Consider the following 13,741-nt stretch of genomic DNA (forward strand, 5'->3'; position numbering starts at 1 on the left):
AACATTCCTCCCTAATTTAAACTTCTCCCTCTTTTGGAAGTACATACATCCCTGTAAGTCAGTGGTAATGTACCCCAGGAAAGTGCTAGAGGGGAAGTATGTAGGAGAATGGCACATTTCTGAGTGCTTAGACTTTCTGCCTGCTTAGTAGCTCACTTTGAAAAGCTAAAGTGAAGGCATCAGATATCCCTTCCCAACTAGTTTTCAATAGGTAGATCCATATATCTATATACATCTATCTACTGAAAATATATATTCCTGAACTGACATGCAATACATAGTTATCTGAAATCAGGAATCTTTCAGATAAATGTAAGATTTAAGTATCTTTTGCTGACTTTCCTTTAATAACATGTGAAAAAAAACCCTCTTATTTCCAGATCTGAAATTTGAGACTGCTTTAACATTTCTTCAGCTCCTAATAAGCACTAAGAGGCAATTTGCATCAATTCGCCACCTACTCCTTGGCATCCCCAATTCCTCCAGCAGTTATTGCGAAGGTGGCTTCGTTTTCAGGCATCTCAGGGCTAGCAGGATACAAGGGAACAGAGAGTTATAAAAAGCTCTATTTCTATAAATACTGTAGTCATGTCACAGGCGTCATGCTCCCATCAGTCTGAGTCTGCAGAGACAGCTTGGAGTGGTACAGCTAAATGTGGACTACAGAATTTACCTACAAGTATCATCAACCCTCTCACACACTGATCGAACAAATTCTATCGGTATGGTTCTAAATGCCAAAAAAAATTTCCCCAAACATGGAAATAGGGGAAAGGGATAACTGGATATTCTTTCAGTGCAGGGCCAGGCCTTGTCTAGAAGACCGTTAGGGGCTGATCTGATTCCATAGGTATGTCAGCCTTTCTAACTGACTAGGCTTCTGAAAACCAGCTAAAGAAAACCCTATGGATCACAATGGATAGTGCAGATCTGGGCAACGTTTTGTTCCGTTGTGCGTGAGGTTGCCGTGAGTCAGAGGCCTACTGGATGGCAACCAACAACAGACTAATGTTGGGGAAAACTGTGGAAGCCCTTGAAGTGGACTAAGAGACTACTAGTACCTTCAATGGAAACAGAGGTTATCCAATTCTATGAGAGCCCTGTGCCTTTCATCATCTTTGAACTATTTTATATCTCTGTTTTAGAAAACTATGAGTAATGCATATTATTCTTATCTAGAAATGTAAATTGTGTGTGGTGCAATGCAACTGATAATTGCCCAATGGATATTGACCTGTTTTTGCCAGGTTTTAAAAAATCTGTTTATAATTCATTTTAACATCCCTTATTTGACTACATAAATGTGGTATTTTGATTTCTCCTTTGATTGGTTATAAAATCTTATTGGTTCTCTTGTTAATTAATGAGTTAAATAAAATCTTTGACATTTTATATTTGCATGTGAGTCATGGTTATATCATCTTTTAAATTTTATCCTTTAATTTATTCTACAACTGTATTAGAGGTTGATTTGTAGAAAACTGGTAGCAATGTAGATAATTCTTGTCTGAGGGCAATGCAAATTATTCCAGTCTATAGCAGTGCAAGTGAATTTCATTGTGTAGAGAAGCAACTGATTTTCCTCCAGTAGAAAAGAGAACTTCAAATGTTACAATTTATTGCCCAGTAGGATATTAACCTGTGTTGGAAGAAGTACAGCCAGAATGCGCCCTAGAAGGATGGCAAGACTTCATCTCACAAAGTTTGGACATGTTTTCAGGAGGGGCCAGTCCCTAGAGAAGGACATCATGTTTGGTAAAGTAGAGGGTCAGAGAAAAAGAGGAAGACCCTCAACAAGATGGACTGACACGTGGCTGCAACAATGGGCTCAAACATAGCAATGACTGTGAGGATGGTGCAGGACCGGGCAGTGTTTCGTTCTGTTGTACACAGGGTTGCTATGAGTCAGAACCGACTCAGTGGCACCTAACAACAACAACTACAGGATATTAACCAATTTTGCATCTATGAGCAAATTTATTTGAGCATTCATTTGACTGACTATATAAATCTGTTCTTCAAACTCTCCTTTGAATCAATGGTTTCCTCACTAATTAATGAGTTGAATTAAATCTTTGACACATGTTCATTTTATACTTATTTGCATGTGTCTTAGTTATCTAACCTGTTGTCATGTCGATTCCAACTCATAGTGACCCTATAGGACAAAGTAGAACTGCCCCATAGGGTTTCCAAAGAGCTGCTGGTAGATTTGAACTGCTGACCTTTGGGTTAGCAGCTGAGCTATTAACTGCACCACCATGTTATCTAGTGCTGCTATAATAGAAACACCACAAGTGGATGGCTCTAACAAACAGAAATTTATTCTCTCACAGTCTAGGAGGCTAGAAGTCCAAATTCAGGGCTCCAGCTCCAGGGGAAGGCTTTCTTTTTCTGTGGGCTCTGGAGGAAGGCCCTTGTCATCAAACTTCCCCTGGTCTAGGAGCTTCTCAGCACAGGGACCCCAGGTCCAGAGGATGCGATCTGCTCTTGGCACTCCTTTCTTGGCGGTATGAGGTCCCTCCATTTTTCTGCTCAGTTCTCTCTTTCATATCTCAGAAGAGATTGACTCAAGATACAACCTTATCTTGTAGATTGAGTCCTGCCTCATTAACAAAACTGCCTCTGATCCTGCCTCATTAACATCATAGAGGTAGGATTTACAACACATAGGAAAATCACATCAGATCACAAAATGGTGGACAACCACACAATACCAGGAATTATGGCCTAGACAAGCTGACAGACATTTTTGTGGGCGGGGGACACAATTCAATCCACAATAGCATATGAATCATGTAAGCTATGACATATGACAAATATGCAAATTAGTATAATTCAAAGTAAGCTAACTTTCATAAAGTCAATATGGATGTTATAGAACTTTAGAGTTATTGTGTCTGGCTAGGTTGATTAGGAAAGTCTTCATAAATGATAATTGAAGAGACTTCTGAGGAAACAGAAATGGGGCTATCCCTGGTAGAGATAATAGCATGAACAACAACAACAACAAAAAAGGAATGGAAAAGCTTGTTTTGTGACAGGGAAGATCGAAAAAATAAGAAGTTGGGTTTAGATATGCTGAGTTTGAGGTACCTGTGGGACATTAACGTAGAGAAGTTCTGTAAGCAGCTGGCAATTAATATCTAAAACTTGAATAAAAGGTTACACTAAAATCGCTGAGCATAAGAGAATGAGCCTACTGTAGATACTTTGTGCTAACTGTTACTATGTCCAGGTTATGGTGACTGGATAGCAAAACATAGCCAGCTACCATTTATTAAATATTTATTAACTGCTAGGTGCCAGGCTCTCCCTTATAATACTTCCTTTAAACTTTATGATAATCCTGTCAGGTATGTATTATTATCCACATTTTACAGATGAGAAGATTGAGGTTCGGAGAGAAGTAATTTGCCCAAGATTACGTTTTTGGAAAGTGAAGATGCCAGGGTTAGGAACCAAGGTATTTGACTCCAAAGCTCACGTTCTTAATCATCAGATTAGATTGACTCTCAAAGTTTGTTGTTATTTTTTTGTGGGGGGGTGATTAGGTAGGATGCTTTGTGCACACTATGAATAAAGTTACTTCCCTTGGGAAATGGCAGAAGGGTCTCCCCTGAAGGATGATAAACGGGCTGTAGATAAAGTAGCTCTTGCTAAACTAAAACTGGAGATGAGTTAAGAAGGTCTAACTGGAACCAGAAAATAATCTTTTGGTCTTGATGGAAAATACTTGGACAGCCATTTACAAATGGCAGGAAGTAAAATGAAAAGTCTCATATAGAGAAATAAGGAGTTGAGAAAGAAGGAAGTCAAGCAAGGTATCTGTAAAGTTAATCAGTTGTTTGTTTATTTTCTCCTAAAAACAGAATTAGAAACAAATATTTCAGGACCTTGACTATTTTTATGTCTTTTCATTTTTTGGTAATTATTTAAAATTTGTTATCCCTTTGAATTCAGTAGAATTGTTTATTTGTAATGTCCACTGAGCTCAGATATGCTAAGTGGAGTCAAATAAATGCGGTTTTTACTCACTCACTCAAAAGTTTTAAAGAGGGGAAAATGTGCACTTAGGGCCAGGAGAGATTATGGAAGCAGTAACTGTAGTGATGTTCAAAGAAAATGGCTGGACTGCTTTATATAGTCACTCCTGTATACCTGGAAATTCTCCTTCCAAGAATTTTTTTCCTTTGGGAATTCTGTGTTTTCTTTTAACAAGGAATGTCCTTCTCTTACATCTCTTTAAGGGTAGTAGTTGAAGCCATGGAAGTAGCTATAATAGACTAGCTATGACTACCTTACATAGATCATCCTCAATAAACTAAGAAATAGTGTAGTAGTTAAGAGTATAGCCTCCAGAGTCAGTCAGCAGAGATACTGGCTCCATCTTTACTGGTTATGTGATTGGGGCAAGTTCATTCATTTTATTTGTTAAGAAAATTTTTATTGAGCACCTACTATATTCCTGTTGCAGGCACTTGAGATCCATAAGTGAAAAAAAAATAGACAAAGATCTCTGCCCTTGTGTGACTTATATGTGGCGAGGGAAGAGACAAACAATGAACATAATAAATATGTGCTATGTTAGAAAATGACATCCTATGGGGAAAGTAAAAAAGAGCAGAGTAAGGAGGCTGGAAGTAAGGGAATTGGGAGGGGGCCAGTTGTACGTTTAAATAGAGAGATCAGGACATGCTTTCTGAGAAGGTACCATTTGATCAAAGACTTAAAGTAGTGAGGAAGATAACCAGACGGAGAGTTGTGTGGGGGAAGATTGTTCCAGGCAGAGGGAACAATAAGTGCAAAGACCCTAAACTAGGATCATGCCTGGTATGCTTATAGAACATCAAGAAGCCTATTGAGGTTGAAGCATAGTGAGCAAGGGAGAGAGCAGGAGGAAGGTAATAGGGCCATTCACGTAGTGTCCTGTAAACCACTACAGCGACTTGGGCATTTACTGAATTGAGATGGGGAGCCATTGGTGAGTTTTAAGCAGAAGAGAGATATGCTCCTTATCTTTTACAAAGGATCACTTTGGCTTCTGTGCTTAAAATAGACTATACAGGGACAATGTTTTCTAACTGCTTGGGGCATTGGTTTCCTCATGTGTAAAACGGGGATAATAACCTCTACCTCTTAGGATTGCTGTTACATGTATTGAAATAATATGGACAAAGAACTTGGAGCATGGCCTAGCACATAGGAGCCACTCAATAAATGTTAGTTACCATTATTATCATCATCTTCTCTACTAAAAAGTTTTCTCTAAAGTTAAGCAGAATTCTTTGTGAGAAATCATTAGGAACCAGAAAGAAATGAGTACATGCTGCACAATAAACTAAGTTTTGCTATTTTAAGCTCTGATCTAGTTTTGTTGTTTTTATTCAAAGTTATGAAAATTTGGCATAACTAACATCTATGATAACTTACTTTAATTATCCTTTACTGAATCTGCAAAGCCATAGTAATCTCTTAGGGCTATAAGAACTGGAGGAATTGTTTGTTCCTGTAAGTTTAGAGGACTTGATGAAATATACAAATGAATGAGCACGTAAATGAAGTCATATTCATTTATTAATTCAACAAATAGTTATTGAGTACCTACTATGTTCCAGGTACCATGCAAAGTGCTGGGGACATTAGTGAACCAGACAGAGTCCCTGTTGTGAGGGAGATGTACAAGGAAACAACTACAAGTCAGAGTGAAAAGTGCCAAACATTTTAGTAACAAGATGGAACAACCCAACTCTCTACTTAATTCAACAAAGAACATTTGTAGCAAATTTCTAGAAATTGCTGAAACTCCACAAAACACAGTATTTATGTATTATAATCTCCTGCAGGTACAGGTGATAAAAAGTAAATGGTCTGAACCAAAACCATACAGATGAGGGAACTGATTATTTAATATTTATTCAATGACAATGAATAATAAGTACTGTGATTCATAGCAAAAACCAGATTAAGAGCTCATCTGATTTTTGGCTGCTTTTTTTTGGTTGCTTTTTCCTCCCTAGGGTAGAGTTATTACCCTAGGGTTGGTTGATCAGTCAGTCACAAATACTGCACACCTACTGTTACAGATTGAACTGTATGCCCCAAAAATGTGTTGTAAATCCTAACCCCAAAGTACTTATAAAGAGCCCTGGTGGTGCAGTGGTTAAAGCATTTGGCTGCTAACAGAAAGGTTGGCGGTTTGAACCCACCAGCCGCTTCGCAGGAAAGATGTGGCAGTCTGCTTCCGTAAAGATTTGGAAACCCTAAGGGGCAGTTCTACTCTGCCCTATAGGGTGGCATGAGTCGGAATCGACTCAATGGCAGTAGGTTTGGTTTTTAGTGGTTACGATCCCTTTTGGGAATGGGTTTTGTTATGTTAATGAGACGTTATTGGTGTAGGGTGTGTCTTAAATCAATCTTTTTCGAGATATAAAAGACATTAAACAAGCAAGCAAGAGAGCAGAGATAGGGGTAGATAGATGCCATGCCATATGAAGGTCACCAAGAAGCAAGGAATAGAAGCTGAAGAGACAAGGACCTTCCTCCAGAGCGGACAGAGAGAGAAACTTCCCCTAGACCCAGTGCCCTGAATTCAGACTTCTAGCCTCCTAAACTGTGAGAAAGTTAAGTTTCTGTTTGTGAAGGCCACCCACTTGTGGTATTTCTGTTATAGCAGCACTAGATAACTAAGACATCTACTATGTCCCAGGCACTGGGAACACAGTGGTTAGCTGGCAGATAATGTCCCTACCCTCAGGGAATTTACTGTCTATAACATACTAGGTATGCTACAGAAATCATTACCAACAGAATGGAAGTTCCATGAGGGCAGGGGCTTGTTTTTTTGTTTTGTTCATTGCTCTATCCTCAGAGCCTAGAAGAGCTGACACATGATAGATTCTCTGTAAAAATTTGCTAATGAATAATTCTTAATTAAGTAAAATACTGTGAAAAACACAGGGTATAGCCACCTTTCCCTGTAAGGATCAGGGAAAAGTTCCCTGAGGAAGTGATGTTTAAACTGAAACCCGAAAAGCAAACAGGCATTAACCTGGCTAAAAGAAAGGAGAATATATTTCCGTACTCTGTACTTCCTACACTTACCACACTTTAGCTGGAATCGATTATTTCATTATCCAGCTGTGTTCTAAGCTTTGGAAGGTCAGGTATCAATCTATTTGTCAACAGAATCCCTAGTACCTAGCACAGAGTAGGGACTTTCCAATGAATTGAATGACTTTTGAGAAGGAAATTATAAACACATAGCATTTGCCAGTGGTATAATTACAGTCTCTCAAAAACAAACAAACAAAAAAATCCCCAAAAAACAAAAAAAAAACAACCTCATAGCTGTCGAGTCGATTCTGACTCATACAGCCTCTCAGAAAGGGCAATTCTGTTTAATAATACCGTATGCACAAAATCTGATGAGGAATAAGACAACATTTACCTGTCATAAATCTTGGCAATTCTCAGTTCTCCTCTTCCCTTTCGCAAACTTATTCTTGTTGTTGAAGCATGAGCCAGAATGTGTCCCCCGATGGGTTTTTTGGGGTCTGCCTGAAAGCTGAATGAATAAAAGACATTTTCAGATTTCCTCATATGGCTGCAATCACAAGGCAACATTTCTGTAGGGATGCATTCTAAATAAGCAGAGGCTTCTTCACAAACTACAGAGTGGGGTGGGGTTTGGAGCTGTTGTATACCCCATTGTCAACTAGTTCAGGCTTCCATCTGAGATTCCTATGATAAATATTTCATGTTTTGTTTGACTTTTTAAAGTTGTTTTATTGTGGTAAAAATACATACAAAAAAACATTTGCCCATTCAACATTTTTTTACATGTACAATTCAGTGACATTGATTACTATCATCATGCTGTACAACCATCACCACTGTTTCCAAATTATTTGACAGCCATCATCAGAAAAGTCAGTGCCCCCTAAGCAAAGACTCTCCCTTTTCCCTTCCCACTCACCCCTGTAAGCACTAACAAACTTTGGTGTCTATCAAGGCTTCAAACTGATTCATTCTGGTCTGAACCCCTGCTGAGAATTTGCATTTCTAACAAGTTCCCAGGCGATGCTAATGCTGCTGGTTAGTGGACCAACTCTGAGAACCACTAGTAGAGGAGTAGTTCTCAAAATTTCTTAAACATAAGAACTACCAGGGGATCTTGTTAAAATGTACATTCTGATTCAGTATATCTGAGGTAAAAATGCAAATTCTCAGCAGGGAACAAGCCAGTTCGAAGCCCTGGTATCTACATATTTGCCTATTTCATTATTTTTTTTTTTAAATTGTGCTTTAGGTGAAAGTTTACAGAGCAAATTAGTTTCTCATTAAACAGTTCATACACAAATTGTTTTGTGACATTGGTTGCCAACCCTGCGATGTGTCAACACTCTCTCCTTCTCTGCCCCAGGCTCGTTTCCATTCATCCAGTTTTCCTGTCCCTCTGTCTTTGCTTTTGGGCTGATGTGCCCATTAGTCTCCTATGCATGAATTGAAGTACAAAGCCCGTTCCCCTTGTGTGTTATTGTTGGCCCTATAGACCTATTTAATCTTCGGCTGAAGGGTGAACCTGAGGAGTGACTTCGGTACTGAGTTAAAAGAGTACCTGGGGGCCATACTCTTGGGGTTTCTCCAGTCTCTGTCAGACCAGCAAGCCTGGTCTTTTTTTTTTTTTAATGAATTTGAATTTTGTTCTACATTTTTCTCCCACTTTGCCAGGGACACTCTATTGTGATTCCTGCCAGAGCAGTCGGTGGTGGTAACCGGGCACCATCTAGTTGTTATGGGCTCAGTATGGTGGAGGGCTCAATCTGGTGGAGGTTATGGTAGTTGTGGTCCATTAGTCCTTTGGAAAAATCTTTCCTTTGTATCTTTTGTCTTCTTCATTCTCCTTTGTTCCAGCTGGGGTGGGACCAGTAGATGTATCTTAGATGGCTGCTTGCAGGCTTTTAGGACCCCAGACACTACTCACCACAGTCAGATGTAGAACAATTTCTTTATAGACTATGTTATGCCAGTTGAGCTAGATGTCCCCTGAGACCATGGTGCCCAGCCCTCAGCCCAGTAGTTCAGTCTCTCAGGGCATTTAGGCTTGTGAAGCTTTTATGACTTTGTTCTGGTCAAGTTGTGCTAACTTCCCCAGTATAGTGTACTGCCTTACCCTTCATCGTGTGACTGACTTATTTCACTCAGTATGTTTTCAAGATTCATCCATGTTGTAGCATGTATCAGGATTTCATTTCTCTTTATGACTAAGTAATATTCCATTGGATGTATATACCACATTTTGTTTATCCATTCATCTGGTGATGGACATTTAGGTTGTTTCCACCTTTTGTCGATTGTGAACAGTGCTGCGATGAACATTGGTGTCTAAGTTTCTGTTTGCATTTGTTTGACTTTTTAAAAGCACAGATGAAACATTGTTTACTTCTTAGGATAACTCTTAGGGTTAAGCAATTTTTATTCTTTACAAAATACAAAGGCTGGATTCGTTTAATCATTCATTCACTGAAAAATATTTACTAATGGTCTACTACCTGCCAGGCACTATTCTAGGCAATGAAGATATAATCTAAAGAGTAAGAAAATACCCAATCCTTCCCTGGGATGCTATGTAAATGAGGACAGGTTGAGAACCTCCTTCTTGTTCATTAACTGTATGTTGGAAGCCTTCAGTGTTGTATTGGTTATTAATTTGCAGTGAGAATAATCTTGGAAATATCTTTGCCTTCATCACTGATGCCTAAAGTTTATTCTTCTAAATTAGGTTATTGAAAAGATAAGCTCTTATTGTGTCTGATTATGATTGCAAGGTAATTACAAATATTATTGACACTCATCTTGGGAGCTATACTCACTAGGGGACTATCACTCACTTGGCAAGAAGTGATAGGAAATAACCCTAACAGTGAGCCCTTTAAGAAAGCCTGGGTACAAAATTCCTCAACAAAATATGAGGAAAGCAAACCTTGTAGCACATTAAAAGGGTTATATACCATGACTAAGTAGTATTCATCCCAGGAACGCCAGGGTGGTTGAATACACAAAAATCAATCAGTGTAATATACCACATTAATAGAATGAAGCAAAAAACACACATGATCATCTCAATCAATGCAGAAGAAAGTCTAGGCTTAGAAATCATCATACAGGAACTGAGCATAAACTTAAGAGGTTATACTTGATCAAAATACTGTGACATAGCATAACAGCTGTGGCTCTGGGAGAATACAGTTACAAGCTAATTCAAATTCTGCTTGCTCCATCAAGGTGTTCAGGATTCTGGGTACAATTTACGGCTCTTAACATTTTTTTACTAGCACTTTGGTAATTTAATGTAAGATATAGACTCCTCCCCCTCCCCAGGAAAATGCACATATGTACATCTACAAAAGTTTTCATGTAAGTTTAGGAGATTCATGGACCTCCTTCTCTGGTATATTGTTGTTGTTAGGTGTCATTGAGTCGGTTCCAACTCATAGTGACCCCATGCACAATGGAACGAAACACTGCCCAGTCCTGTACCATCCTCATAATCATTGTTATGCATTAGCCCATTGTTGCAGCCACTGTGTCAATCCATCTCTTTGAGGGTCTTCCTCTTTTTTGCTGGCCCTCTATTTTACCAAGCATGCTGTCCTTCTCCAGGGACTGGTCCCTGCTGATGATAACATGTCCAAAGTATGTAAGACGAAGTTTTGCCATCCTCCCTTCTAAGGAGCATTCTGGCTGTACTTCTTCCAGGACAGATTTGTTTGTTCTTCTCGCAGTCCGTGGTATATTCAATATTCTCCAACACTATAATTCAAAGGCATCAATCAATTCTTCTTCAGTCTTCCTTATTCATTGTCCAGCTTTCGCATGCATAAGAGGCTATTGAAAGTACCATGGCTTGGGTCAGGCACACTTCAGTCCTCAAAGTCACATCTTTGCTTTTTAAAAATTTTTAAGAGGTCTTTTGCAGCAGATTTGCCCGATGCAATACGTGGTTTGATTTCTTGACTGCTGCTTCTATGGGCATTGATTGTGGATCCAAGTAAAATGAAATCCTTGACAACTTCACTATTTTCTCCATTTATCATAATGTTGCTTATTGGTCCAGTTGTGAGAATTTTTCTTTCCTTTATGTTGAGGTGCAATCCATACTGAAGGCTGTTGTTTTTGATCTTCATCAGTAAGTGCTTCAAGTCCTCTTCACTTTCAGCAAGCAAAGTTGTGTCATCTGCATATTGCATGTTGTTAATGAGTCTTCCACCAATCCTGATGCCGCATTCTTCTTCATATAGTCCAGCTTCTCAGATTATTTGCTCAGCATACAGATTGAATAGGTATGGTGAAAAGATATAACTCTGATGCACACCCTTCCTGATTTTAAACCATGCAGTATCTAATGACTGCCACTTGGTCTATGTACAGGTTCCTTATGAGCACAATTAAGCATTCTGGAATGCCCATCCTTTGCAATGTTATCCGTAAGTTGTTATGATCCACACAGTCGAATGCCTTTGCACAGTCAATAAAACACAGGTAAACATCTTTCTGGTATTCTCTGCTTTCAGCCAAGATCCATCTGACATCAGCAATGATATCCTTCGTTCCAAGTCCTCTTCTGAATCCGGCTTGAATTTCTGGCAGTTCCCTGTCAATGTACCGCTGCAACCATTTTTGAGTTATGTTCTGGCATAGATGGGTGATAATAATAACGATAATAACTAAGATTTATTGAACCCTAACTACGTGGAGACAGTCTCCTAACTCATCTAATTACTTCCCTTTGCTCAGATTCCATATTTAGCAAATAACCTCAGATTAAAATATGGATTCCTATCAACGTTATTTAAGTAGATTCCTGCCTACAGGGAGCAAATACACTGGTCACATGAACCTCAAAAATAATTTTTCTCTATCAATAAACTGGCCCTCTGGTCTTTCGTTGAGTCTCATGAGCTTGATTAATGTGTCTGCCTCCAAGAGATGGATTGGTTCTCAGTAGGCTGACTAAATCAAACGTCTGCCTACACGGCTGAGGGCCAGATCCTGAACTGTGGTCAACTTACAAGGGTAATGGATACGTATACTCCCGCAAAGCCTCAGCCCTAGTGCACTGTAGTTTCTGAGCTTTGGTGTTAGACTTGGGTTCAAATCTGCTTTATCAGCCATGTGACTTCCAGAATATTGTTTAACCATTCTAAGCCTCTGCTTCTTCATTTTTAATGGGGGATAATAACTGTACCTAACTGATAGACAGGGAAACCCTGGTGACATAGTGGTTAAGTGCTACAGCTGCTAACCAAAAGATCGGCAGTTTGAATACACCAGGCGCTCCTTGGAAACTCTATGTGGCAGTTCTACTCTGTCCTATAGGGTTGCTATGAGTTGGAATTGACGCGATGCCAGTGGGTTTTTTTGTTTTTTTCTTAGCTGATAGAGTAGTTGTCAAAATAAAATGAAATAATTCAGGTAAGGCATTAGCACAGTGACTGTCATTATTATTATTACTTATCTGCTTTCCTAATTCTGACTCAACCACTTATTACCTATGCTACTTTGTTCCAGTTACCTAACATTTATGAACCTTAGTTTCTTTACCCGTAAAATGGGAATAAAAAGATCTTATCTCTTAGGGTTGTTGTAAGGATTCAGAATATATTAATATAACTTTCTGGGAGCTTACTATGTTCCAGGAACCGTGCCAGGTCATTTATATACAGTGAAATCTGTGAAAGCCGGAACTCGATGGGACTGCCTTGTTTTTCTGGGTCTCCCAAGTTTTCCGTCTTTGACAGGAAGTGCAGTCTTACCACTTTACTATCTCTGCTTTTAGTGGAAAATATTTTAGTTTTTCTTGTCTGGCAGGTTTCTGCCTTACACAGTTTCCAGCTTTTGCAGGTTTTACTGTATATTAGTTCTATGCTTACAGCAATCTTGGAACATAAGAGATCCTCAATAAATGGTAACTATTAGTATTTAACTGAACAATTCAGTTAAAACAGTCACTCTTTTAGTGAAATGTAGATGAAGAAACTTTTCTTAAAGTTTCTTTGAACTTCTTGAGTATTCCAGCAGCTATAACCAAGTCCTGAGGTGACGTACAAGAAGGTGTAATATCATTCCACATTCTTTTGGAGGGCTTTAATTTACTTCTATTTCTGACCAAGTAAAAACAGCTTCAGAAAACCACCCACAACCCTTCTTTAGCCTATTCTCTCATTTCCCCTTCTTTTATGTTTTCTTCTCCTTGTCTTTTCTCCTTTTCTCAGGGGATGAGGGAGTACGGTGAGAGAAGGAAGAAGAGATGGGGGTGGATATTAAGAATAAAGAGGGGCCGATAAAGATTGTTTCATTTCTCTCTCTCTGGCTGAATAGGATACAGCATAATATATTGAGGGTAAGACTAGAACAGTCTGACCTCCAAACTTCAAATTAGGGTGCTGGGGTCATGAAGTATAAGGCTATGGTGACGATTCTTCACAATTTATGAAGATTGTCATGTATGGCAAGTGATATTTTTCTGGGGGTGAAGGGAGGGTAGTACAGTAGGCTAAAAGAACCTCAGTTTTGAAGTCGAAGATAAACCAAAAACAAACCTATTGCTGTCAAGTCGATTCCGACTCATAGCAACCCTATAGATGGAGTAGAACTGCCCCAACAGGGCTTCCAAGACTAAATCTTTATGGAAGCTGACTGCCACATCTTTCTCCCACAGAGTGGCTGGTGGGTTCGA

At 39.1% G+C, this 13,741-nt stretch overlaps 1 protein-coding gene across 2 annotated transcripts in view; it reads right to left on the minus strand.

Moving 5' to 3' along the window:
- Positions 1-390: 390 nt before the first annotated feature.
- DMC1 (DNA meiotic recombinase 1) overlaps positions 391-13,741 on the minus strand; it is a 51,240-nt gene continuing 37,889 nt past the window's right edge. For both annotated transcript variants that reach the window (XM_004373860.2, XM_004373861.2), the window contains 2 exons: positions 7,451-7,567; positions 391-527 (listed from right to left, as the gene is read on the minus strand). In XM_004373860.2, the coding sequence (XP_004373917.1) occupies positions 458-527; positions 7,451-7,567 (187 nt within the window). In that variant the 3' untranslated portion in view covers positions 391-457. The remainder of the gene's footprint in view (positions 528-7,450; positions 7,568-13,741) is intronic.

Source organism: Trichechus manatus, unplaced genomic scaffold (genome assembly GCF_000243295.1).
Source record: "Trichechus manatus latirostris isolate Lorelei unplaced genomic scaffold, TriManLat1.0 scaffold00027, whole genome shotgun sequence".
NCBI lineage: Eukaryota > Metazoa > Chordata > Mammalia > Sirenia > Trichechidae > Trichechus > Trichechus manatus.